Raw genomic sequence first — 26,043 nt, 5'->3', positions numbered from 1 at the left:
TATCTTTCCTCATGTGGTGCATTTTCCATTGTTATACCTCTCTGACCTGTCTTCCCCATGTGATGTTTTGTGTCATGTATGTATGGTCGGAGGGTAAGATGGCGCCGCCATTGCGTGCAATAGGTCGGCAGCCTTATGAAATTTCCCCTTGTGGGACTAATAAAGGTAAATCAATCAATTCAATTAAAATAAAGTCATTACAATGAGATTTAGTATAGACTGGTACATGAGGAATATCACGAGAGACAATGTTTTTAATTGTTTCAAACAATACTCTGGGATTTTTCTTTTTTGAAGCTGTTAGATAAGCAAAATATTCAGTTCTGGCATCTTTTATAATCTCGTTAAGTGAGAAAATTGATTCCTTGAGATGTACCGTATGGACCTCAAGCTTGGAAGCCTTAAACAATCCTTTATTTAAGGCTTGATGTGTTAAATAATCACTTTCAACAGTACAAATGAGTCTGCAAATTTAATTGTTTTAATGGTCGGTTGGAACTCACCTTTTTTTCCTCACTGTGAGTTCTTCTTCTTGTGTTTCTCACTCCTGTTTAATGCTCGTTGCCTCCACCGTGTGGCTGATCGATGAACTGCAGCTGAACAGACTCAGCTGTGCTGTGGGGGAAAACTTCCCCCTCGTAGTCATCCTGCTGTCTGTGAGGCGGAAGTTTAGTAACTTAACCATGAAAGTAGTGACTGCAGCTCAGCTCTGCCTGCTCAGCTGCAGAAACACTGAAAGATGCAAGAAAATACTGTAAATAAACCATAATTACGCATAAAATATTACAAATGTACACAGAATAGATATTAAATGTTCTCTGTAGACAATAAAATAGTTTAATACACAATAAATACTGCAGCTATTAATTAAATACTATAATACATGTTTTGTAATGACTGAAATATCATATTTAATGTTTTTCACATCAGTGGTTCACAAAGCGTGGCCTGCGGCCCCTGGTGAGCTCTGAAGGTTTCATTTCTAGTAAATAGCTGTTTTTGATTAATCTAAGCGAAACGATGCTGCTGGTTTAACTCTGAGGATTCAAAGCTTCAGTCTGGCGTCTACTGTGGCTTCAGTTCTGAGAGCAGACAGAAGCAAACGTCTGAGGTCAGCTTCATCTGAACAGCAGCACCACCTTCATGCCTACGTCAACCTTCAGACGTTTGTTCTATGTGCATAAGACGAGAGGGACGGACACAAAGACTCTGGACTTAAACTGAACTCAAAACTATTTTTGTTTCTTTATTGTTGTTGTCTGTGACCGTTCTCAGCTCAGCTTTCAGGGGTCGCTGTGCTGCGAAACCACCATCTCTGCTCTATAATCTGCTCCTGACTGGTTAATCTGGTTAACGGCCCGGCCCAATAACAGTCCAACGAAGGCAACAAACTGAACCAAAGACTGAGGGAAGGACTATTTATACACCTGGGGTGATCAGGAGGGCGACAGACGGGGGAGGAAGTAAAACTAAGCACAAGACAGAAGAAAGCCAACTACCAAAATAAAACAGGAAATGACTCCAAGAATAAATACTACACAGGCTACACTGAACAGAGTGCATCAATCATAAACTCAAGTACAACAAGAACCACAGCGCTACAAAACATGAGACCTCCAGAAAAAAACAAACTATAAAACGTAAAGGAAGAAAACATGGAGGACACGAGGGGGTGAGGATGATAACAGAGGGAGCTAAATGTCAACAAAACGCTGAACTGTAAAGGAAATAATCTGGAGTCGAATCCGTGGATTAACTGTTTGAGTAAAGATTGTGTCAGGAGCCCCGCCTCTCTGTTTTTGTGGTTTCAGGATCATTTTTTGCAGCGTGCAGCTGTGATGACTCGCAGGCTGTCAGCAGCTGTTTAAACGTGTTGGCGAGCTCTGACGAGTCACTCGGGCTTCGTCATGAAGGTCGTGCTGCTGCTGGCGCTGCTCACAGGTAACCTGCACCTTTCCACTGTCTCTGATCCTGAGATTTATTTGTCTGGTGTCTTTATTTAACCTTCATCATCACTGAAAACGCGTGATCCCCCTCAGCTGTGCTGCTGGTGAAACTTTGCTGTTTTTTATCTCTCTGCCTCACATGGTGGATGTGATCTATAGTTGTGTGAAAACTCGATTCCCCGTCAGCACAGCTGGGTTTCCTGAAGGGTTGGCTAACAACGAGAATGAAAACCTGTTAACCGTCATGTTACCCAGCGATAACAGCTGGTTCACCGTGTGCTTCCTTTTAACCTCAGATGACCCCAAAGGTCTTTTTTTTACTGAAACTGATCTCTGACGTCTCTTCACTGATGAACAAAAAGCAGTGATTTTGTCACAACCTCGGGGGGACAGGGTCAGTGGCGGTCTAAACCTCACTGCCGTCCTCTCCAGGGTTACGGTGGATAAACGTCTTCTTCTCTCTGTCATATCTGTAGCTGTGTGAGAATTCATCTAAAGGTCAAAGTCTCTCTGGCGCTGAGCCTGGGTGAGCTGACAGAGAGCAAAGCTGGACGGAGCTTGGATTTCTAAAAAGTGAAGCCAAATGTGTCTTAAACCTGCATTCTTCTAATGACCAGCAGGGGGCCTGGGGCTGATCCCCGACCTGATGAGTGTGAACTCAGTCACTGTTTTCACATTTAATCTAATTTAACGTGTAGTTTGTAGATTTTGGTCACTCCATGTGTCGGAGAGGAGGATTATCCTGGAAATGCTCATTGGCTAAAAACCTGTGACTGACAAGTTGTTTCAGTCTCATCCACCTCCTGCTTCTCATGTCTGGTTTCCATGGTGACGATGGAAATGTTCATGTTGAGGCTTCGCAAACATCATCTGGGTTTGTTTTCCATGATTCTCATCCTTATGTGTTGTTTTTGAGTCTTGGAGGTCAAAGACAAAACTAACCTTTAATAACTCCAATAACACACAAAGAGCAGAGTCTGAATACCTAAAGACCGAAGGAACAAAGGGAACATACAGAGAACAGAAACAAACTGAAGCTTTAAATGGAAGCAGCAGGTGATCCGAGAGCAAGGAAACATAAGGGTAACAAGACAGAGTTGAAAGTAATCGAGGACACTAAGATAAAGGAGGCGAAAGGGCGATCGTGGCTCAAGAGTTGGGAGTTCGTCTTGTAATCTTTGGGATGAACCAGTTTGTGTCTGAGCGTGTTGCTGGGTCTGAAACCAGGATGTCGTGCTTGGAGAAGACTCTCCTGAGTTTCTCTGATACACCGGCTACATAGGGGATGATTTTTGAACTAAACTTCTGGTTTTAGAACTGAAGAAGCTTCTCGGATGAGAGTTAAAACGTCTTCAAGCAACTTAAAGAAGTCCAGACGCTTTTCTTTGCAAGCTCCTTTGACCTTCTCTTTTAAACTTTGACATCAAACTGCCAAACAAGCAGAATCTATAAAACTGATCAGGCACTGGTATCGATTAAAACGCCAGTTTAATAATGATAATAATCTATTCTTTATTGATCCCCGTTTCGAAATTACTCTCTCAGACCCAGTTAAACCAGTAAAACCAGTGAAGATGATATGACATTGACCTGATCTGAGCCCTGAGCAGAGTTTGGATCTGATGTAACAAAGCTTTCCTGTGTTTCTGTTTCCAGTCTGTGAATGTGACAGCAGCAGGGTCAAAGGTCACACAGGTCAGGACGTCACTCTGCCCTGTAAATATGACAGGAAATATCACGGCGCTCTGTCAGCGTGCTGGCAGCGAGGAGAAATACCAACCAGAGGCTGCTCCAATCCGCTGATCTCCACAGATGGACTCAGAGTGTCAACCAGAGCTTCCAGCAGGTATGAGCTGCTGGGCCGACTGGAGGACGGAGACGTGTCTCTGACCATCATGAACCTCACAGAGGGAGACGCTGGACGATACGGCTGCAGGGTGGAGATACCCGGCTGGTTCAACGATGAGAAGCATCACTTTGACTTGAGCGTCGCCACAGGTGAGGAATTATTACAACACCAGAACCATCGGACTCTGGTATCATAGCAACTACAGCTTCGTCTCAGTCTACACAGTGAGCAGAGTCTTCCTCACACAGTTGTCCTTGTTCAGAAATCAGCACGTCGACCAGGTCTAACCTCGGGGCTGTTTCCTTTTCCTCTTTTCATTTGAGCATCATGAAGTCGTGACTCGAGTCGTGTTTAAATAAAGAAATCTCTGTTTAGCTTTAGTTTCCTGATAATAGCATCACGAGGAAGCTGCAGCTCTCTGAAGACGTGTCCATTTAACTGCTCTCACCTGCTGATCCTCTCATTACAAAGACTCATCTGAAGCAGAGTGTGCTGACGTCATGTCAATGATCTGTTTCAGCGCCACAAACTCCCACATGGACGGCGCCAAACTCAGAGACGCCCACAGAGCCGACGGCAGCCTCTGAAGGTGACCTGTGATTAATCAGCTGATGACAGAAATGAAGTAACACATGATTGTCAGGACCAAACACAGATGACAGGAAAGAGGATCGTTTACATTTCTGTGGAACAAACTTTATTAGTCGTCACATAATTATAGCATCGCTTCCTGATTTTTGTCCAATCAGACTGAAAGTGACAGGAACTGTTTGATCTCAGACTCAGTGCGTTTCTGGAATAAAGAATCAGAGGCTAAAATTAAATCATCATGACATCATGCTGCTGCTGACACAGCTGTCTTAAAATCTTCTGCTTTCGCTTCCTCATGCTGCAGGTCTCATGACCTCCGCAGAAAGCCTCCTGACTTCGCCCTCCACCATGACAAACAGCAGCGAGGTGAGGAAAGAAAAACACCATGAAAACATGAAGTCGCTGAGAACGACCAAAGTCAGGGTGTCGGGACTTTCACATCCTTAAAGACAGTTTCACATTAAAAACACTGCAGTCACTGCGATCTATAACCGCTAAACCTAATGGAGTTACGTCCTCCCTTAGCTGTGTCAAACCTGCTGCTGTTACCATCACCCCACATATTTCATACTGAGGATGTGAACAGTGAGAATCATCCTAACAATAATCCTGCACGCTTCCAGCTGTTTGTAGAAGTCTTTCCTCTGAGTGTATGAAATCCCTGCAGGTTCACAGAGTTACATCCAGCAGCAGGATCCATGTGAGCGACCCTCATCGAGTTACATGAATAAACAGCTCCCAGGTGTCTGTGGGTCCTTACGTCTCACATTATATCTTAAAAAGCAGTAAATTGTATTCATGTCAGCTTGTGTGTTAAATGTTTCTGATCACGTTATTTGGATTGTCTGCACCTCACACTGCTGCTAACGCGGCCTCGTGTGATTGGACAGTCCAAACCAGAACCTGAGATAAAAAAGTATTTCTTGGTTCTTTATATATAAAATTAATTATTTTTTCACACACACACAGTATTTGTAAAGATTAGAGCGACTTAAAGATAACTGACAAGCTGATAAAAACTATTTATACAGCCTCAAATCACAACAACAGTCGCCTCAAGGCGCTTTAATCATACAGTAGATCGTACAATAATACGCACAGAGATAAACCCAACAATCATATGACCCCCTATGAACAAGCACTTTGGCGACAGTGGGAAGGAAAAACTCCCTTTTAACAGGAACAAACCTCCAGCAGAACCAGGCTCAGGGAGGGGCGGGGCCATCTGCTGTGATTGGTTGGGGTGAGAGAAGGAAGACAGGATAAAGACATGCTGTGGAAGAGAGACAGAGGTTAATAACAGATATGATTCAGTGCAGAGAGGTCTGTTAATACATAGTGAGTGAGAAAGGTGACTGGAAAGGAAAAACTCAATGCATCATGGGAATCCCCGGCAGCCTACGTCTATTGCAGCATAACTAAGGGAGGATTCAGGGTCACCTGGTCCAGCCCTAACTATATGCTTTAGCAAAAAGGAAAGTTTGAAGCCTAATCTTGAAAGTAGAGATAGTGTCTGTCTCCTGAATCCAAACTGGAAGCTGGTTCCACAGAAGAGGGGCCTGAAAACTGAAGGCTCTGCCTCCCATTCTACTTTTAAATACTCTAGGAACAACAAGTAGGCCTGCAGAGCGAGAGCGAAGTGCTCTAATAGGGTGATATGGTACTACAAGGTCTCTAATAGGGTGATATGGTCCTAATATGCAATGATTATAATTGCAACAAGAACAAGAGGAAACAAAAGCAGTTTAGACAACAAGAGAGTGAGACCAGAAAACCACAAACAAGACCAACCCACTGACCACCTGATAATCAGAGAAGCAGCAGGGCTATTTATACACCACAGATACTGAATAACACGACACAGGTGGAGTCACACCTTTTACCACACCTGTCCAGGGGCAGCAGGTGGACATGAGCTTGTAGTGATTTTGTGCTCAGTCTCTGAGGGGTAAGGAGGCTAAATGGGAAATACACTGAACTTTGTGTGGATCAATACGAGTTCATTGTGTTGTTGAGCTTTTTAAAGCCATCGCACTGACTTCACTGTGGCAGCCAAATGCATGCTGGGAAAGAAGGCACCAAATATAAAAGTGTTATCTGAATAAATGCTGTGAGACCAAAGAGTAGTCAGTCAAACAGACGAACTCTCTGCTGATTGCATTACAGAAGGTGAAGCTTCCCTGTGACAGAGTCATGTGGTGTTTTTCTGGGTTTACAGGGCGAGGACGGCGGTCAGCTGATGGTGGTGGTCGTCTGCGTCCTGCTGGGGCTGGTGTCTCTGCTCGCCATCGTAGGACTCCTGGGTGAGTTTAGTCAAACTGTCCTCACAGTGACAAGGTCAAGTTTGTCTATACACATTTCCAGACAGCTCGTGCTGCACAAAGTGCCCAACAATGATGCCATTAAAACAGAAACAATGTAAAACAATAAACATAAAGGGACAATAAGAGAATAAAACAAAACCTAAGACTACTGAATAAGACCAAATGGTCATAGTGTGTTAAAGAACAGAGTATAAAAATGTGTCTTTAGAAGTGATTTAAATATTCAGGGGGAAACTACTCCAAAGTCTGGGACCTGCCAGAGAGAAGGCTCTATCGCCACGAGATTTGAGTTTAGTCCGAGGGACAGACTAATTCATCCTGAGCTGGACCTCCTGCTTTTTCTGGAGCATGAAAGGAGCTCAGACAGGTATGAAGGGGCTCGGCTAAAAGTTTGATCCTGTAGGAAACTGGAAGCCAGAGCAGAGAAGCACAAAGTAAAGGAGGACAAAGAGGAAGTTCCCCGTCCATGATCTGGTGTTTTTAGCTGAGCCAGACAGGAAACATGGAGGTCATGTGACGCAGCGCGGTTTAATAAACAGGGACGCATCCTGGTCAGGTCCTCTCAGATCAGCTGATTGTTTTTATTTTTGTACAATAATCGTTGGATATTTAATGGAGCCTTGCAAAAGGACAAGAGGATGAGGAGTGGACAGGTGTTGCACACCTGTGAAGGCGTGGAGATGTCTCGGAGACAAGAGAGTGCGCTGAAACCAGACTGTTTAACACAAACATTGAGCTCCAGTGAGAGGGAAGCTTAGAGACACCACAGCGCCCCCTGCAGGAGGCGAGACCGCTGAAATGGTGCGGAGGCCGAGCTGAAGGTGTGAACATTTCAACAGTTTGTTCCCGAGCTTCACCTCTGCAGACACGCCCGAGGAGCTCCGCCTTCTCCTGAGAACCAGATGTTCGGGTCTGTGTCGCCGCAGAGCGAGCGCGTGGGCTGGATCGCTCATCATTACTGAGAATCGTGCGGTAGACCCTCGTGCTGACGTCAGCGCCCCCGCTCTGTAGCAGCAGCTCTGATGGAAACGCTGAGCTGCATTAGCGAACACGTCCGTGTGACGTGACTCATCATTTCTGCAGTGAATCATGTTAAAGTCCAGATGAAGGTGCGTGTCAGGGCCTCCTCTGGTCCTCCCACGGGGCCGAAGCATCTGCTGCATGCATGAAGCTAGCTGCAGTCTGCTGCTGTGTGCGCATGTAAGACAGGAAACAACGTTAAAATAAAGAAACTGAACGACGTTCTGCGCTCATTCAGCTCTTCGTGAGCTGTGATCTGGACCCAACATGGCGTCTGCAGCGTTGACCTCGCCGCCCTCACAGAGCGACGGTGTCTGGATGTTTCAGGCGAGGTCATCGATCATCAGGAGCGTGTCTCAGTGCGTTGGTCTTTGTGTTTGTCGCGTCGGGCTCGGTCGCTCGGCTTGGTGCTGATTTGTGTGCTTTGTTCTTTTTATGTCACAAACGTCTCGTCATTAACATGTTTCTGCTGTTTTGTGTCTCTGCAGTGAGAAGACTGAAGCTCCTCCACACAGTGTGAGTGCACGATCCTTATCTTTGTGTTTCTGAGTAACTAACGTGTCTCCGCACCTCGACCATCGCGGACGCTGCTGAGAAGTCGTGACTCATCATCTCTCAGCCTTCATCGCGTGTTCAGACTGAAACTGAGAGGTGAGACAACCACAGAGTTCAAACCAGCCAACGGCGGCTCGCTCGACCTTTAAGGCCCATCAGAGTGGAATCATTTAGAGCTGACGCCTGTGTCAGAGCCTCATGTTCACCCACAGCAGCACCACACCCTCCACCCCTCCGCTACTAGAAACACCGTCCATAAAAGCCCTGAACACAGTCCGCCATTATGGCGTCCAAACTCAAGAACAAGCGCGACACTACCAAAGCTCTGCCGTTTACAGGGACGGGTTGTCTCGATCTTTGGTTTGTGATTCAGCGACTGTGAGCCGAGTCCATCAGAGCTGCTCCAGCACGAGTGGGTGTGGGTGATCCACAGCCTCAGTGTTTCCAGCTCCATCACTGCTGCACTGGAGCCTCAGAGCATGGGGAGGAAGGTCCTTCATCATCATCATTAACACGACTGCTCGTTAATGCTTCATTTGAACTGCAGCATAATCAGAGTCACGAACAGGAAGTGACCTTTCACACTGCTTTGAGTCAAGTCTGAGGCTTTTACTTTGGAAAATCTGAGTCATGATGAGGATGGAAGCAGGAAACAGATTCAATCAGCAGCTTAGAGTTTTAGATGTGTGGATAAAATTAAATCATATTTTTTAATATTTGGTTTATAATAAAATGTGACAGAAGCAGCAAATCGTTTTATTTTGGAGCTTCTCTGCAGGATGTTATAATCTCCTGCAGTCAGAGTAATCTCATTAATGTTTCTATAGCCAAAGGTCAGCTGACTAACACTCTCGCTCTCATGTCTCAGTCCTCGGCAGCATCGGCATATCAGCGACTCGGTGCGGTTCAACCCCACGTCGTCGACTCTGCAGCTGCACGCTCAGCCCGCCGCCGTGGACAACATCTACCAGATGGATGGTGGTGAGGGAGGCGTATACGAGAATTGCCCCTGAGCTCTGAGGCTCCACCCACTCATCCGCAGAGTCTGGAGGCAGGACGATGACGAGCTCTGTCGCGGACAGACGAGACAACAGCTTTGCCCTGAGAAGCCTCCAGTATTTTAGGAAGATAGCCTTGCTCTCACGCTTTGCTTTGAAAGCGTCCAATCAGAGAGCTACAGCTGTGGTCCCAGGTGACTAACCCCGCCTTCAGGCTGAAGGTTTGCAGACAGCAGGTGCTAACATGTAAATAAAGATGTAAAGAGCTTTTATTGTGAAAGGTTTGGTGAGGTTTCCTGGCTTTTCAGATTTAATTTAATAAAATGTTTGGAGGACTTTTAAAGGTTGGTTTGAACTCTTCTTCTGTTCCTTGAAACACGTTTACCTCTGACTGGTAACCTGGGCGCTCAGTTCTTCTTCTGCACGCTGCTTCCACCTGCTGGCCGGACAGATGACCTGCAGCTACACAGACTCAGCTGTGCTGTGAGCTCAGGCTGTTTGATGGACTGACTATGATTAAAAAAGACTCTGTAATATCTCTAATCACAGCCATGGGGGCGGAGTTACGCGTGAGAACCCCACACCTGTACTAGGGTAAAGATGCAATTTTGTAAGATCGCTATGACGACAGTAATAAATGTTATTTGTTCCTTTGATCCAGCTCAGATGTGACGTCTTTGTTTCTGAAAGGGGAAAAAAAGTTGACATGTCAGAAAAAAGCACACGAGCTTTATTTCATCCATGATGGCGTTACACCAACATCACCATCATGGCGGCGCCCTCCCCCTGTCTCTCCTGTAAAGACTCTCTGCTCCAGCAGCAGCACCACCTTCATGCCCAGCAGCTCACTCAGGAAGTTCATCTCCAGCTCTCCTGCTCCACCCGCTCAGGCTGAAGACACCACAGCACCCCCTGCAGGAGGAGAACGGCTCTGTACTGCTGGATTTTTTCCTCCACCACCTTAGTGATCAGCTATCTTCACAGATGGAGCCTCCTCCTCAGATCACTGATTCTCTGATTAAGAGAGAAGACCCTGTGAAAGAACTACAACTCCCATCAGGCCACAGGCTCAAAGCTACACCCCGGCTGGAGGACTCTGTGCTGCAGGTGCAGGTGTGTTTTGTGCGTGTCATGGTCCGGGGGTGTGCTAGTGCGTCTCCCTCTGAGCCGGCATCTCCACCGCTGGGAGGGGCCTCTGTGTTCTGCTGATTGCTCGCACCTGTGGGTGATTAAGCCGGGGACTCATAAGGCCAGCGTACGCAACCTCTCTTCGGCAGATTCTCAGCTAACCCTTCCATGCATCAAGTTGCTGGACGCAAATCTCTGCCGAAGAGCTCCCATCTGGACGCTGGACCACCTGCCAGTCCCACGGGTTGTTCACCCCGTTCACCTGCCTGCCTCAACGCCAGGAATTTCGGACCACTAACCCAGACCACTCACCCCCCCACGCCACTACAGACCACCTGCGCTAACTCACAGCTTGCCCATATTCCTCCCGAACCCTACCTGAACGTCTATATTCAGTGACTCTGACCCTTTCCCCGGACCCAGGTTGACTCTCCCTCCAGCCCAATCCTCGGAGCAGCTGTTTTCCACTGACGAATGACCAGATTGCTCACTTAGCTCAGGCTGCATAAACCTCTATGGTTTAGTTGTTGTATTTAGCATTTGTGAAACTCACATTCCAGTTGTGAACACTTGTGGTGAAAATAAAAGTTGTCACTGAAACTACTTGCGTGCTGTTCGGCACCCAGCAATTGACCGTGCATACCTGATGTGGTAACAATGGCTCTCTTCTCCTCTGGTTGGCTCAGCACGCCCTCCTGACTGTGACACGTGGCGGTCGTGTAAGGATGAAGCTTGTTTATCTGTTTGGAGCTCAGGCTCAGCACCCTCACCTGCACTGCTGTTTACATCAATAACGAACTTCTGCTTAGTTAGAAAAATTAAGCAGACTAAACTTGAGTTGCTTAAATTAGAAGAACTAAGTAACCTGGAAATTAAGCTTTTCAGTGGTGGAAGGTAACTAAGTACATTTACTCTTTATACTTTACTAGGTTATAGTAGGGCTGTTCATATAACCATATATATCGGATGACGATATAAAAACATCTATCGTTTCATTTTACGCTATCGTTTGTTTCGTGGTGTCGTAAAATAAACTGTTTACGATAATGTTTTTCATCGTTCTGATGGTCGCTGTAGTGGCTATGTTCATTTATTAAAGTTCTCTCTTTCTCTTATATTTAATATAACCACACTACGGACGGACAAGCGCCTGTTTTTATGCGTTGTCATTAGCAACAACGATGGTAAGACCATCGCGTGTCCGCTTGTTTATGTTCCACATAAACCTTTTTTGCTGGGAGTTGGCAAACCTATTAGTTTGGTTGCTTACTCTTTAAAATACCAGAATAGGAGGATTGAGCAGGTTTAAGTTTATTAGATTGATCAGTTTTGCTGAACTATGAAATATTTTGGGTGCAGTGTATTTTTTGCATACAGGTATAACAGGATAGCTTTAGTGTTGTTGTTTATTTAAAGTTGAGTTTGAACTTATACAAAATGCAGAAAGATATTTAAAAAACAGTTTTATTTATTAAAACACACTATATCGGATTCATATCGGTATCGGACATAAAAAAGTGGTATCGTGCCATCTGTAGTACGCAGTAACGGAGAGCATGGAAGCAGAGCAGCCCACCAAAGCACCAGACATCATGGGCGAATATTCTGACGTTTTCAAAGGCATTGAGGAATTCCAAGGTGAGTGCAGCTTCACAGTGGACCCGACTGTCGCACCAGTCGTGTGCCCACCAAAAATAGTGCCTTTTGTCCTCACAGATCGGGTCAAATCAGAGCTGAACAATATGGGAAGAGACAAGATTGTCCAGAAAGTGACAGAGGCCACCAAATGGGTCAACGTTCTTGTAATCTGCGAGAACCCGAAAAGACCCAAACTCCGGCTGTGCCTGGACCCAAGACCTCTAAACAAAGCCATAATGAGACCACACTATCCACTCCCCACTCTTGAGGATGTGACATACAAGCCTACAGGTGCAAAGTTTTTCAGCATCCTCGACACACGTTCCGGCTATTGGCCCATCAAGCTAAGTGAAGAGTCGTCCTTTCTGACTACTTTCAACACAATCTTCGGCAGACACCGTTTCCTCAGACTCCCCTTTGACATTGTGTCTGCTCAAGATGAGTTCCAGAGGAGGATTGACGAGACGTATGAAGGCCTGGAAGGAGTGGCAGGCATCGTGGACGACATCATTGTGTTCGGGAAAACAAAAGAGGAACACGACAAGAACCTCAAAGCCATGCTCAACCGCACAAGAGAGAGAGGTTTAGTGCCGCATCTGTGTTACAGAGGTGAGCTTTTCCGGACATAAGCCCACAAACAACGGGCTGAAACCAGACCCACTCAAGGTAAAAGCTATCAAAAACATGAAACCTCCAGAAAACGCTGCAGAGCTGGAGACAATCCTAGATATGGTGAATTATCTCGCCAGATTAATTCACCTGGCAGAAATGAGCGCACCACTCAGACTGCTGCTGCGCCAAGACATGCTGTTCAAATGGGAAGAAGAACACGTGCGTGCTTTCCAGCAAATCCAAGACACCCTTACTGCCGAACCAGGGCCAGTGCTTGCATATTTCAACCCTCAAAAGGAGGTAACACTACAAATAGACGCTTCTAAAAAAAAAGAAGGAAGGCCGGTCACATACGCGTCGAAACCGCTCAACAAAACAGAGCAAAACTACGCCCAAAGAGAGAAAGAACTCTACGCCGTCCTCTATGGCTGTAAAAGATTTCATCACTACATCACTGCACCGCCTGGACTACAACGTACGCTGCTTGCGCTTCAGAAGTACAGCATAACACTTGTCCACAGGCCTGGAAAAGAGATCCCAGTAGCAGACACGCTATCAAGAAAGTCAATAGACGACAGTAACAGCTCACTAAGTGAGGAAATGGAAACACAAGTACACACAATCATCCAGACAGCACCAGTGAGCACAGAGAAACTGGAATGCATCAAAACCGCCACGGCCCAAAACGAACAACTCTCTACCCTCAAACGCATCATCCAGTCAGGCTGGCCAGAGACACGCAAAAAGTGCCCAGAACCTGTCAGTGAGTACTGGAACCATCGCAATCACTGAGGCCGATGGACTCCTTTAAGTTACTTGAAGACGTTTCACCTCTCATCCGAGAAGCTTCTTCAGTTCTAGGGTCAACTGAAATTAGCAAACTAATTCCATTAGTAGAAATATGTCTAGCTTATAATTAAAATTGTGGAGAAAAAAACACAACATCCAGTATCTCAACAAAAACGTTTCTGCTCTGAACTGGAAGAAAAAACCCTGAGTAGAAGCTCACATCAAGACAATAGCTCCTCGGTTCACAGTAGCATCGCTCTGCTAACAGCACATTTGACCAGTGTTGCAAACTCCTCAGTAAGGAAAATCGCTATTGGTTGTCCTAAAAGTCGCTAAATGACGTCATCGCCTAATTTGCATAATTGGTCATGCTAATGTAATTGTAACCTATGTTGTTGGAGAGAGAAATAACATCGTGGAAGAGACATAAAGTCAGTAAAAAACGTCCTAAATGCATTTAGAGTTTATTTAGAACTACAAATTAAATTTCTTTTAGCAATTATTGTTTTTTTAATGACACAATTCCAACCCTGCTCCTTTACCCGGGCTTGGACCGGCAAAAGTGACCCGAAATAGGCGCTCTGGTGGAGTTACTTTGTGTGTGTGTGTGTATAAGTAGTTTTAAACCTTGTGATCCACAAAACAGCATAAGAGTAAAAGAAGAACTGACTGCGTTACAGCACCCGCTGCTTGTTGAGAGTAAAAGCGATACGAGCTTTCACGTCTTTTTTTAAAAAAAAGTCGCTAAGGGGTCTGAAAACTCGCTAAATATAGCGACAAAGTTGCTAAGTTGGCAACACTGCATTTGACTCACTCACCCCCTCCCTCCTGGCTCACAGCTTCTTCTTCTTGGTTGGCGACCAATGTTAAGGTCCATTACCGCCCCCTGGCTCACAGCTCAGTGGACATTTAGATGAGAAAATATATATTTGACACATTTGAGGAAAATACTAATAAAAAAAATAAAAATAAATATTTCCTTTAGAATGTTTTAATGTTTTTGCTCTATAAAATAGTTGTTTTCTTTTACAATCACTCGTCTTAGCAGTAGGATTTACATGAAAAGAGAAGCAAATTAAGTTTGAGTGAAAATGTACATTTTTGCACTCTCTGGATAACTGACACAGTGACTCAAAAAACCCGATTCACTTCGGTGAGTGACTCATTAAAACTCGATTCAGTAAAAAGAATCAAATTTATCATCACTAGCAGTTACTCGATAAGAGCCCAGACCAATCACATGAGCCAAGGTGTGAACACAGGTGTGGGTCACAATCAGCCAAGGTTTCGGGTGAGCTCGTTGTCAAACCTACCCAACCCTATCACGTCACTTCATTTCTTGCAGCGTGCAGCTGAGGCACAACGCATTGCTTGCATTGAAGAGTCCTGCATTTTGGGTCCTACTTCCCCACACACCCACGGTCTGCCACCACAGACTGCGACAAATTTGGTTGGATAGAAATGTCTAGAAAAGGAGCTGATGGACACAAAGACATCAGCGGGAATTATTTTGGCTTTTGTCAGTCACATTTATATTAATCAGGCTACTCTCGATCAGCCTGTGTTACCGTTCGTTTCATTGGTGCTTTGGTTTGGGGAAGTTGTTTCTTTCCTGATCTTTTCCTGTCTTCTGTTCTCAGACCTGAGATAGGACTGCTCTCTGCTCTATGTCTACGAGACGTGCTGTGGAAGTAAACAAACCACAGTTTGGTCTGCAGCTATTCAGAGATCAGATCCCACAGAGGGTCCAGGCTGTCTGCACTGTATGTAGTCACGTCTGCAGCTTTTCGTGTCCAGATTTTTCTGCAGATCATCAGAATGAAAGTGATCGGCCATGTTTACAGAGCCCTTTTTAAAATGTACTTTCGTGACATTATTGTGTGCGTGTAAACAGAGAGCTGCTCTCTGATTGGTCCCTGCCTGCTGTGTGTGTGTGTGTGTGTGTGTGATGCTCCTGCCGCAGCAGCAGGGCGTGTGGTGCTGGTTTTTACGCGTCACTTCATTTCTTGCAGCGTGCAGCTGTGGTGGCTGTCAGCAGCTGTTGGAGCTGCTCTGAGGCGCATTCAGCTCCGTCATGAAGCTCAGGCTGCTGCTCGCTCTGCTCTCAGGTAACTGCTGTGTGTGTGTGTGTGTGTGTGTGTGTGTGTGTGTCTTTCCTCTGCTTCAGTTTTGTCTGTAAAACCTTAAATCCAGATGAGCAGATCTCTAAGAGTCTCTGACTGTGAGCAGCATTAAAGCAGAGCCCATCATCAGGTCTGTGCTGCTCTCTGCTCTGTGTAGGTCAGTGAAGCTGACGGGGGGCTGGCACCACAGAGGAGCGCTCGCTACGTGACTCTGTGTGCAGAGCGGTCGAGCTCAGTCTGAATGAAAATGCTTTTACAGAAACGAGCGCGAGTCTCGCCTGCTGATGTGTCTGTCAGGACAAACACGGCTGCAGAGCGTGTTAGGGTCAGAGGTCAGTCTGCTGTTGGAGTTTAGTTGTTCAGTCTCAGCTGCACAGCTGGGTTATAGACACAAGCGTGTGGTCATGTTGTGACTTGGACAGACCCGGGTCACCTGTACATGAACACACACATCAAACCTGGTTTCATCCCAGTCTGCAGCCTGAACTGGTCTGGGAGGGTTTGTAAGTGTTTGATGGGACGACTTCATGGAGCTGTGTGAGATGTCCCAGGCTGCACAGCTGAGTCTACTGGAACCAGTGAAACCAGTGAAGATGACGAGACGCTGACCTGAGCAGAGTTTGGATCTGATGTAACAACGTTTTCCTGTGTTTCTGTTTCCAGTCTGTGAATGTGACAGCAGGGTCAAAGGTCACACAGGTCAGGACGTCACTCTGCCCTGTAAATATGACAGGAAATATCACGGCGCCGTGGAAGTGTGCTGGCAGCGAGAAGAAATACCGCTCAACAAGTGCTCCAATCAGCTGATCTCCACAGATGGAGACAAAGTGTTAACCAGAGCTTCCAGCAGGTATGAGCTGCTGGGCCGACTGGAGGACGGAGACGTGTCTCTGACCATAAAGAGCCTGACAGAGGGAGACGCTGGACGATACGGCTGCAGGGTGCATATACCCGGGCCGTTCAACGATGAGAAGCATCACATCGACCTGACCGTTGTCCCAGGTGAGTCTGCAGCTGAGGATCAAACAGCAGAATCCACTCGTGCGTTTAAACTGTCTGCCTGAACTTTTATGTTCATGATGGTAACGAGTTCGTGTTTGTTTCAGCTCCACAAATTCACACATCAACAGCCTGGACGACAAAGACCACCGCGGCCTCTCAGACTGCAGGTGACCGATCCAAAGCTGTGTGTAGTTTATAACGCGCTGCACACTCGTCCTGCTCACAGCAAATCTGCACATGAAACCAGGTCTTTCAGCTTAAACCCATCATTTCCTCAGTGACACACAAACAAACAACAGCATTTCTGTGGAGTAAACTTTATTAGTCGTCACATATTTACAGCAGCAGCTCCTGATTTGTCAGATTGATGGTCCCAGTGATGCTGTGACATCAGGCTCCCAGTGTGTCTGCGATACAGCATCAGCAGGTTAAAGTGAAGCTCTAGAGCGTAGGTGTCAGACTCTGGCCCGCGAAGCCACACCAAATGACTATCAGAGCTGGCCTACTGCTATTATACAGCTAATATATGTATTGTTTAGTATTAAGCTTTGCTTGTTCCATATTCAGTTTTCCAGCAAAACGTGTCCATAAGAAAAGATTCATTCTTATATCTGGAGGAATAAATATATTTCAATAAATATTAACGTTAGCCCGCGACTTTGTTCCAGTTTTGAATTTTGGCCCACTGTGTATTTGAGTTTGACACCCCTGCGCTAGAGCGTCGGGCTGCTGATGAAACTCCCTTTAAAGCGGTTGCTTTCACTTCCTCATCCTGCAGGTCACCTGACCTCCACAGAAAGCCTGCTGACTTCCTCCCACAGTGTGACGAGCAGCAGTGAGGTGAGAGATCCTGTGAGAAACACAATGAGTAACCTGTTCTATTGATGTCAGGCGTGTCTAATGTTGGAGACTGAAGCTGTTTGTAGAAGTCTCTCCTCTGAGTACCAGCAGCAGGATCCATGTGAGCGTCCCCAAAGGACGGAGTGATGTGCACAAACAGCTGTGGCTTCAGGGTGTCTGTGGTCCAACTACACATGCACTAATGAAAGGTCCTTAAATGAAACAGCAGCACTGAATCCTTTCGCATCCTGTCATCAGGGGCTGGAAAACGGAGGCAGAGGACGGCAGGCTAAGAGTTTGGTGCTCGTTGATTGTTTGATGCTTTTGATTGGTTGGGTTTGGACGTTCAGTGCTTTGAGTCTTTGGTTCTGGTTATAATTTTGTTATCGATGTTACCGTTAGTACTGCCCGTCACCCCCCGCGGTACGAGCCACCGACGGTCGATCTCCAGAGACTTCATTATGGACGTAGCCTGGTCTAATGGTTGCTTTTACTCCCATGTGATTATATTATTAGCGTGAACGTCCTGATTACCCGGTGTGTGTATAAATAGTCCCGCCCCTCAGTTCCTGCTCTGGATTTTGTTTCTTTGCCTTTTTGTTGTCTTGGATCAGCTCAGTCTGCTGCTCACGTGTTGCTAATCTGCACAGACGTGTGACGTGTTAAACCGCCGCTGTGTGTTTGTGTGTCTGCAGAAGCAGGAGGGCGGAGCTCTGACGGGCGTTGTGTTCTACGTGCTGCTGGGTTCGGTGTTGCTGCTCCTCATCGGTGAGTTCTTCAGCTCGCCACAGCTGCGTTACATGTTTGACCCACTGCTGTTTCTCATGTTACTGATCAAAGACGACTGTCAGAACCTCACCTCCACACTGAATGCTGCGAGTGACGCCCTCACGCAGTCACGACCTAACTTCAGATGATCAGAGATGGAAAACCTTTCAGTTCTGTTATTGTCTGAAGTTTCACATCCAGTGAGTGTGAAACTCTGAAGCCAAAACAAAGCTTTAGTTCTGCACTGAGCCTGATGTGTTTCCACCTTCGTTTGGTGCCAGGATGGGATCCAGATAAACATCCATCCTGTTCAGTTTCAGCACTCGTGACTCCATTTATGACGCCTTCTAACTTCCCATCAAAGTAACTGTAATGATCAGAAGCTCATATCTGCAGAGCAGCTCGCCCAGCTGAAGCTCGGTCACGGTGTGCGTGTCCCGGCAGCTCTGTGGTTTGTAGATGGCGGCTGCAACAGGGTTTCAAATGTTTACAGGGGCACGAGGTCGCCCACAGCTCACGTCTGTCTGTCCTCTGTGTCTCTGCAGCAGGAGGCCTGAAGCTGCTCTGCAGACGGTGAGTATGATCATGGACTTCTTCTTTGTGTCTCCTGAATAAATGACGCGGCTCAGCGCCTCGATCATCGACGGCACTGAAGGACGACATCTATGAGCTTTTCACGATTTCTCAGCCTTCAGTCTGTCGATACAGCTTCATCATAACGTCTTCACACACGCTCAGACTGAAACCAGATGTGTCCAAAACCACAAACCACACAGCCAATTTCAAACGAGCGGAAACTGAGCAGCGAGCTTCAGACCCTTTAAGCATCCTCATGAAGCTGCAGCCCGCTCGTTATTTTAACGGTCACTCCGCTGATCATTTATCTGCAGTTTATTTTCCAATTTCAAGTCAACATAGTTTCTACAAATTTCCCTGAAAGTTCAGCAGCTTTAAAGAATCCTACAAATGAGTCTAGAACGTCTCCACAGGAAGTCTTTTATTCTGTACAGGAAGTAACTATGAAGACATTTAATAATAATTAAAGCTGCTGACTCTCGGCTCTCGTGTCTCAGCCCTCAGAAGTTTCAGCAGTTCGACACCTCGGCCCGCTTCAGCTCCACGTCGTCTGCTGTGCAGCTTCACAGCAAAAGCTCCGCCGGGGACGCCGTGTACCACATCAGCGGCAGCGAAGGCGTATACGAGAACTACCTCTGCAGCTCTGAGGCTCCGCCCACTCAGCTGCCGGGGCTGAAGACGATATAACGAATAACAACAGGCTTTCTGGAGTTTGAGCCAGAGCTGTGCCTTCATTTCTGTCCAATCAGAGAGCTTCAGGTGGTAAATCTCCCTCAGGTGGGAGGGTCTGTAGGCAGCAGGTGGTTAACAGACTAACATGTAAATACAAATGAGCTCTTATTGTGAAAGATCTGGTATGATTTCAGGTTTTTCTCAGATTTAATAAAATATTTGAAAATTTTTTTGAACTTCTTTGATCAGAGTTTTTATAGCTATTAGTTTTTCATCCTTTAAACATTTTCTCTGTTTGTTGAACATTTAAACCTATTTTCTGCACATAAAATAAAATATTTTTTTGTGTTTATGCACAAAACAAATTTCCCCTTGTGGGACAATTAAAGGATTATTCTATTCTATTCTATTCTATTCTAAAAATCAAGTAAAACACAGCAGAAAATAAATAAAGTCAAAGACTCAGCGGTCCTGTTGCTCTATTTTCACCTGTAAAGCAGGAGTGGGGTAGGCGGAGGTTTACCCTGGTGCAGGTGTGCCGTGGCGGTCAGTTGAAGAAGCCGCGAGTTTCTCTGTGAGTTTCCCATTACGTCGTAGCTACTCGGTGCTTGTTGGAAGTTTAGGGGTTTTTTCGCTGTAAAAAGAAGTTTTCTTCCCACGCACAGCGGACACTAATGTTTTTGTCACTTTTTATGGAATCAAACTCAAAGTAAGGTCAGTACTTCCACGCTTTAAACGCTGCACGCTCATACTCTCTCGATATATGATCCATTATTGATCTGCACACAGCTGTTGTCACGAACGGCGCACTCGCTTACGTCACTGTCATGAGACATTCTCGCAAAAAATCACAGTTTTAGTAACGCAGTAACGCAGCGTTCCTACGGGAAAGTAACGGTAATCTAATTACCACTTTTGCTAAGGTAATCTCTTATTTTACTCATTAATTGAAAAAGTAATCGGATTACAGTAATGCGTTACTTGTAACGCGTTACTGCCCATCTCTGCCCGTTAGTGACTTAATCACTATAATCATAGTAATAATTTGTGGCACATCTCGTATAAAGTACAACATTCTTGTTGTTTTTGACATGTTGGCTCTCCCTCGCTCCTCAAATATAACAAAACTTTATTATATTATTGTGTTTTATGCATTAAAATCTAAATATGTCTTACAATTATTCAGATCCTTCCACTGCATACTCCACATTTACTCAAACTACAGAGTGACTATAAAGAAAAGTAATCTATTACACATTACTTGTTCCTTTTCTTAAATGTAATGCAGTATGTTTGTTACTTTCACGTCTCTGTAAAATGACCTGAAACACACGGTCTCATAATATACTGTAAACCTGAGGCTAAGCACACCGTCATGAACTCCTCGTGAGGACACACCGGATGTCTCAGCACAGAGAGGCGGTCGCCACGGTGATTCTACTGTAGAGACATGAGCAGGTAGAAACAGCAGCCTGACTGTTACCTGGTGAAGTTCAGGCTCTGGCTGCTGTGCTGGAGTCTGCATACATCACTGAGTCTGTGGCTAGCTTACCGTTAGCTTAGCATTAGCATGGTGATGTGTCGCTCATAACAGCAGACTCCTCAGGGAGAGCCGAATGTTCAGCACTAGTGATGCGCGAATCATGAACGAATCGTTCAATACTCGAGAATCATTTTACTGACTCGTGAATCATGATTCACAAGCCCAACTGACTCACTGACTCATCCCTGTTGCTGTTAGCAAACTAATTCCATTAGTAGAAATATGTCTAGCTTATAATTAAAATTGTGGAGAAAAACACAACATCCAGTATCTTAACAACAACGTTTCTGCTCTGAACTGGAAGAAAAAACCCTGAGTAGAAGCTCACATCAAGACAATAGCTCCTCGGTTCACAGTAGCATCGCTCTGCTAACATGCTAACAGCACATCTGAGCTACTCACCCCCTCCCTCCTGGCTCACAGCTTCTTCTTCTTCTTGGTTGGCGACCAATGTTAAGGTCCATTACCGCCCCCTGGCTCACAGCTCAGTGGACATTTAGATGAGAAAATATATATTTGACACATTTGAGGAAAAATAAATAAATGTTCCCTTTAGATTTTTTTTGCTATTTTTTGCTCTATAAAATAGTTGTTTTCTTTTACAATCACTCATCTTAGCAAATTAAGTTTGAGTGAAAATGTACATTTTTGCACTCTCTGGTCAACTGACTCAGTGACTCAAATGACTCAAAAATTCGATTCACTTTGGTGAGTGAGTCATTAAAACTCGATTCAGTAAAAAGAATCAAATTTATCATCGCTATTCAGCACCTGCTGCTCAGCCCTGATGAGAGTCCAGGCAGGCGGTACTTTGTACTGACGGGCACACCATGCAGCCAATCACATGCAAAGACACACTAGGATCATACTATTATGTCAAATATGGAAGGGGGGGGACAGATCCAAAGACAGCGAGTGTACAGCTGCAGGCCTGGAGGACAAAAGATTTGAAACTTTTGTCCGGGTGTGTTCTCCATAGTAAAAACATTCAAACGAAGCTTTTAATAAAATGTTTTCCCAAAACATTCAGAATTGATAAATTACACTAAAATACAGTGTTGGACTGAAGAGCCATCGGACAGCACGAGTTGTGTTAGCAGTGCTGCTGCTTCTGTCCTGGAGCCGTCTCCACTTTACCGTCACGCTCTCATCCTTTTGTGCAATGACATAAAAGTCACGTTCACAGCTGTGTGGCTGCTCTGCTGTCCGTCCTGCAGTGATTAAATGCATTACTTTACTGCATTACTGAGAATGTAATGTGATTATAGTAACGTAGCAAGTGATGATAACACGTTACACTCAGCACTGACTGTAAATGAGCCAGTTTATGTTAAACTGCATTGCAAATGTCTCAATCTGACATACAGGTAAAAAAAAAAACTGGAACATATAAAGTGTTTTATTTTCATTTATATATTTTTATAAAGTTGAATGAAACCAGTTTAAATAAATAATCAAACTTGTTTTTAACACATTTTAAATGAACGAGATGAGACCTCGTATGCAGCTGAGTTCAGCAGGCTCCGCCCACCTGAACTCCATCAGGTTTATCCGAAACCTTCACCTCTCCAATCAGAGCGACCACATCAGTCACACAGGTAAGACGATCCCACTTTTATATCATCTCATTATTGTTCAGGTTTTAGTCGCAGCAGCTGGGATTGTGGGTTTGTGTGTCTGCTGCTCTTTGCTTCTTCGATGGTTTGAAACAGTTATTCTAACATTCCTGTCACGTTGTCTCACATGAATGTTGTTGTTATACCTTTAAAATGTTCCCTGAGCAGCTGGTAGAACTCCACACCAAACTCCATGCAAATATTGTCTTATTTTACCCGTGTCTGTGTATATCCACTGATCACAGTCTTGTACAGCGTGTGACGAAATATTTGGTATTTTCATTCATCCTCACTGCGTCCACAGGATACAAACATGGGGGATTCTCTATAGAGCTCACCCTGGGTCAACACACCTGAATCACATGATTAGTTCATTACCAGGCCTCTGGAGAACCTCAGGACATGTTGAGGAGATAATTTAGTCATTTAAATCAGCTGTGCTGGATCACGGACACTCGAGTCCTGGTGTAGACGGTGATGAGAACTGTTTCACCTCGAGCTTCATATTTTTTCAAAAATCATCAGCAACATTTGGATTTGATAAGACTTTTTAATGTGGTTTGTGTGACTTGTGTACATAGTTTAATGTAACCTCATATTTCCTGTTTGTAAAATATCAAAGTAAAAGCTTGAACTCGTGACAGCTGCATGATCCTTTCAAGATCACAGGAAGTGGACCTGACTCTTTGGACCGTGGAGGTTTGTCTTCTCTCCTCTGTGGCTGCGTCGTGCTGTTAGTGCCGACGTTCTCGGATGTTTCTTGTTATTGTTTCTCCCGTTGCTCACACGGCTCTCTGCATTCCTGTGACAGTGCAGTTTGTAGATAAAGTCTCGGTGCTGGTTTCTGTGGGTCACATCTCTGTGGGCGAGTTTTGGTCCACTCTTCTTTACAGCTGCAGGTCATTGAGGCTCGCAGCATCCATGCACAGCTCTCTGATCTTTGGTTCTTGTGGTTAGTTCAGGTGCAGCTTTGCAAACCTAAGTCAAGCTGCCTGGCGGCTCTTCCAACCAGGCTATACTCTTCCAGCAGCTGTAAGCCCAGGGTCCCTCACTCACACCAGTCAGGAGCTGCGATCTGTCCGTGAGTCCCGGCTCTGTCCCGGGGCCTCCGTCAGTACGACATGCTTCAAACGCCCAGCAGGAGCCCAAACCTCCTCGACTGGCTCCTCTCGATGTGGCGCAGCGGTTCAGGTTGGAGCTCCTCACCCTAACTCTAGGAGAGGGTTCAATCTTTTTCTCATGTCCTGTCATGAACTTTGACCTTTGCCCTGCTAACTCAGGGAGGCAGTGACCCGTGTGAATAACTTGTTCTAACGCACACTTGTGATGATTATGGAATCTGTTAATAAATGATCACTAACGACTGGGTACCACAGGTGTGACTGAGTGCAGGTGTTTGTGTGTCGTCAGGTGAACGATGAGCCGGCCGGTGATGACGCAGCCTCAGCTCTTCGTTTCCTCGGTGGAAGCTGACTGGGCTTCAGGGATCTGCGACTGCTGCGACGACAAGAAGCAATGTAGAGTAACAACCACGCTTCAATCAGAGCGGACTTCACTGATCCCACGCTGACACTCGGGACCAGACTAACAGCTGGACACGGGCATGCAGCCGACGCTTTAACAGCTCATAAGAATTATTATAAGAATCTAATTGAACATAAACAAACACTCGTTCTTTAATTTATCAGCTTCCACAGAGACAAACATCAGCTGTCATCTGTTTTCCTTTGATTTTAAATAAGTTTATCATTTTAAATAGATCAGAATATAAACAGCACTGAGGTCACATGTTCGTTCATTCACACTGAATCAGTTTGAATCTAAAAATGTCCCAAAGTTCAGAATCAGACACAAAGCTTCTTTGGTTCTTTGATGAGTTCATATTCAGAGCAGATGCTGAGGCTCTGCACCAAACTCCATTCAAAAAGCGTCAAATTATCATCAGTGTGTGAATCCATCCAAAGGCTAACAACATCAGCTGAGGTTTGGTTTTACTCGCATCTTTAAAAAAACAAAAACATGGTCTGAACCTAAGCAGCATCTACAGTGTAAACAATACGTTTATTTGTTAAACAAAAGGAAACAATTCATATTTTATGATTGAACTTTTTTTAAATCAAATATAAAGATGCTGTTTTTATTTTTATTTAGAGTTTGCAGTTTGTTGCTCTTGTTTTTTTCAGTTTTTTGTGTTACTTTGTTTCATGTCGTTATTCAGTTTGTTTGTCGTCGTCTGTCGTTCAGGCTGCTTCGCCTTCTGGTGCTGCCCCTGCTTCGTCTGTCGAACCACCCAACAGTTCGGTCAGTGTCTCTGTCTCCCCCTGCTGGACGTGTTCGGCTGCGTCCGTCCCATCACGATGTCCATCAGGGTGTCGCTGCGTCAGCGCTACGGCATCAAAGTAGGACCACGAGGTGGCGCTGAGACGCTCGTTTGGTTGTAGTTAGCAGCCGCTAAGCTAACATTAGTCAGTGTGGCTCACTCTGCCTGTTTCAGGGGAACCTCTGCACCGACTGTTTGTGCTCCACCTTCTGTCTGCCCTGCGTTTGGTGTCAAATGGCCACCGAGATGAAGAAGCAGAAGCTCCCCACCATGCAGTGACATCATCCGCCAGTGATGATGTCATCAGCGTGAAGTCATTGCTCCAGACCGGCCGTCGTGGCCCAGCTCCGCACCAGGACAAATCAATAATCATCAGTGTTTACTGTGTTTATCAGTTATTTGTTTTTAACAAACCAGTTTTTGTTATGTTGCTCATCTGTTTACTCGATTTAGATGTTTGTTAGCTTAAATTCATTAAAATTAAATTCATGCTTGTGACTGAGCTTAAAGATGAATCGAGACTGGAGAGAAGCTCAGATCTGATATTTAATCATTGCACAAATATTCAGTCTGTGTGAGCTTTGAAGGTGATTTCAGGATTCCCAATTCACATGAAATCATTTAAATGTTTTTACACAATTCAGGTTTGGCTTCTAGCCAAATTCAATACTGACAAAATAAAAACCTTTAAAAATGGAAATTGTATTTAAACTTTTTTTTTATTTCTTCCCGATCAAATGTAATGAAATAAACACTATGAGTAATGTGTATGTGGAATCAAAGGTCTTATACTGTTCATTACTTTTCATTTAGCAGTTTTTCATTTTACTGTCGTGTCACTTTGCAATAAAACTTGATCATTACGTTTATAAGAAAAATATTAATAACATACTCTCTTCAGATTATTCTGATGAGCAGTAATTAATTTGTTTGTTAGCTTCTTGTAATGAAAGAAAATTCGAGTGTCCACACAGTGAAGCTGGTTTTTAGATTTTAGGGGGAAATTATTTCCTTCTTACTGAATCCAAAACTCTTCACTTAAACTTTCACTTTTTTTAATGTTATTATTTATCTCTTTATAGACATAGATATAGATATATATTTACGAGGAAATTTTCTGACGTGTCAGTAAA

The 26,043-nt window shown here is 45.0% G+C and overlaps 3 protein-coding genes across 4 annotated transcripts; all 3 read left to right on the top strand.

Moving 5' to 3' along the window:
• Positions 1–1,825: 1,825 nt before the first annotated feature.
• LOC146661383 (hepatitis A virus cellular receptor 2 homolog) lies at positions 1,826–9,872 on the top strand. Its single transcript, XM_085421590.1, has 7 exons — positions 1,826–1,941; positions 3,603–3,944; positions 4,316–4,384; positions 4,691–4,752; positions 6,605–6,689; positions 8,219–8,246; positions 9,154–9,872. The coding sequence occupies exons 1-7, from the start codon at positions 1,908–1,910 to the stop codon at positions 9,296–9,298; spliced, it is 765 nt and encodes a 254-aa protein (XP_085277716.1). The 5' UTR covers positions 1,826–1,907; the 3' UTR covers positions 9,299–9,872.
• A 5,414-nt stretch (positions 9,873–15,286) lies between these two features.
• On the top strand, positions 15,287–19,554 carry LOC146661382 (hepatitis A virus cellular receptor 2 homolog). 2 transcript variants are annotated; one of them, XM_085421552.1, is made up of 7 exons: positions 15,287–15,558; positions 16,237–16,575; positions 16,680–16,742; positions 17,354–17,415; positions 18,111–18,183; positions 18,729–18,756; positions 19,257–19,554. In XM_085421552.1, the coding sequence occupies exons 1-7, from the start codon at positions 15,525–15,527 to the stop codon at positions 19,444–19,446; spliced, it is 789 nt and encodes a 262-aa protein (XP_085277678.1). In that variant the 5' UTR covers positions 15,287–15,524; the 3' UTR covers positions 19,447–19,554. The 2 variants fall into 2 exon arrangements, with proteins under 2 accessions (XP_085277678.1, XP_085277679.1); XM_085421553.1 differs by lacking the exon at positions 18,729–18,756.
• A 4,438-nt stretch (positions 19,555–23,992) lies between these two features.
• On the top strand, positions 23,993–26,020 carry LOC146661381 (cornifelin homolog B-like). Its single transcript, XM_085421572.1, has 3 exons — positions 23,993–24,107; positions 24,835–24,989; positions 25,085–26,020. The coding sequence occupies exons 1-3, from the start codon at positions 24,008–24,010 to the stop codon at positions 25,187–25,189; spliced, it is 360 nt and encodes a 119-aa protein (XP_085277698.1). The 5' UTR covers positions 23,993–24,007; the 3' UTR covers positions 25,190–26,020.
• Positions 26,021–26,043: the final 23 nt, after the last annotated feature.

The sequence above is a fragment of the Rhamphochromis longiceps genome, linkage group LG10, assembly GCF_057381845.1.
Source record: "Rhamphochromis longiceps isolate RC_006_pf linkage group LG10, R_longiceps_female_GT1.1, whole genome shotgun sequence".
NCBI classification, from domain to species: domain Eukaryota; kingdom Metazoa; phylum Chordata; class Actinopteri; order Cichliformes; family Cichlidae; genus Rhamphochromis; species Rhamphochromis longiceps.
The sequence above is the reverse complement of the archived record's forward strand: the minus strand, read 5'-3'. Positions and strand labels throughout refer to the sequence as shown.

What these genes read in the sequence shown, in the direction of transcription:
- LOC146661383 (XM_085421590.1), top strand. Translation starts at nt 1,908, where the DNA reads ATGAAGGTCGTGCTGCTGCTGGCGCTGCTCACAG. An exon ending in TGACTTGAGCGTCGCCACAG is followed by an intron (nt 3,945 to 4,315) that starts GTGAGGAATTAT and finishes GATCTGTTTCAG; the next exon opens with CGCCACAAACTCCCACATGG. An exon ending in GCCGACGGCAGCCTCTGAAG is followed by an intron (nt 4,385 to 4,690) that starts GTGACCTGTGAT and finishes CTCATGCTGCAG; the next exon opens with GTCTCATGACCTCCGCAGAA.
- LOC146661382 (XM_085421552.1), top strand. Translation starts at nt 15,525, where the DNA reads ATGAAGCTCAGGCTGCTGCTCGCTCTGCTCTCAG. An exon ending in GCTGCTCGCTCTGCTCTCAG is followed by an intron (nt 15,559 to 16,236) that starts GTAACTGCTGTG and finishes TTCTGTTTCCAG; the next exon opens with TCTGTGAATGTGACAGCAGG. An exon ending in CTGAAGCTGCTCTGCAGACG is followed by an intron (nt 18,757 to 19,256) that starts GTGAGTATGATC and finishes CTCGTGTCTCAG; the next exon opens with CCCTCAGAAGTTTCAGCAGT.
- LOC146661381 (XM_085421572.1), top strand. Translation starts at nt 24,008, where the DNA reads ATGAGCCGGCCGGTGATGACGCAGCCTCAGCTCTTCGTTTCCTCGGTG. An exon ending in CTGCGACGACAAGAAGCAAT is followed by an intron (nt 24,108 to 24,834) that starts GTAGAGTAACAA and finishes TCTGTCGTTCAG; the next exon opens with GCTGCTTCGCCTTCTGGTGC. An exon ending in GTCAGCGCTACGGCATCAAA is followed by an intron (nt 24,990 to 25,084) that starts GTAGGACCACGA and finishes TGCCTGTTTCAG; the next exon opens with GGGAACCTCTGCACCGACTG.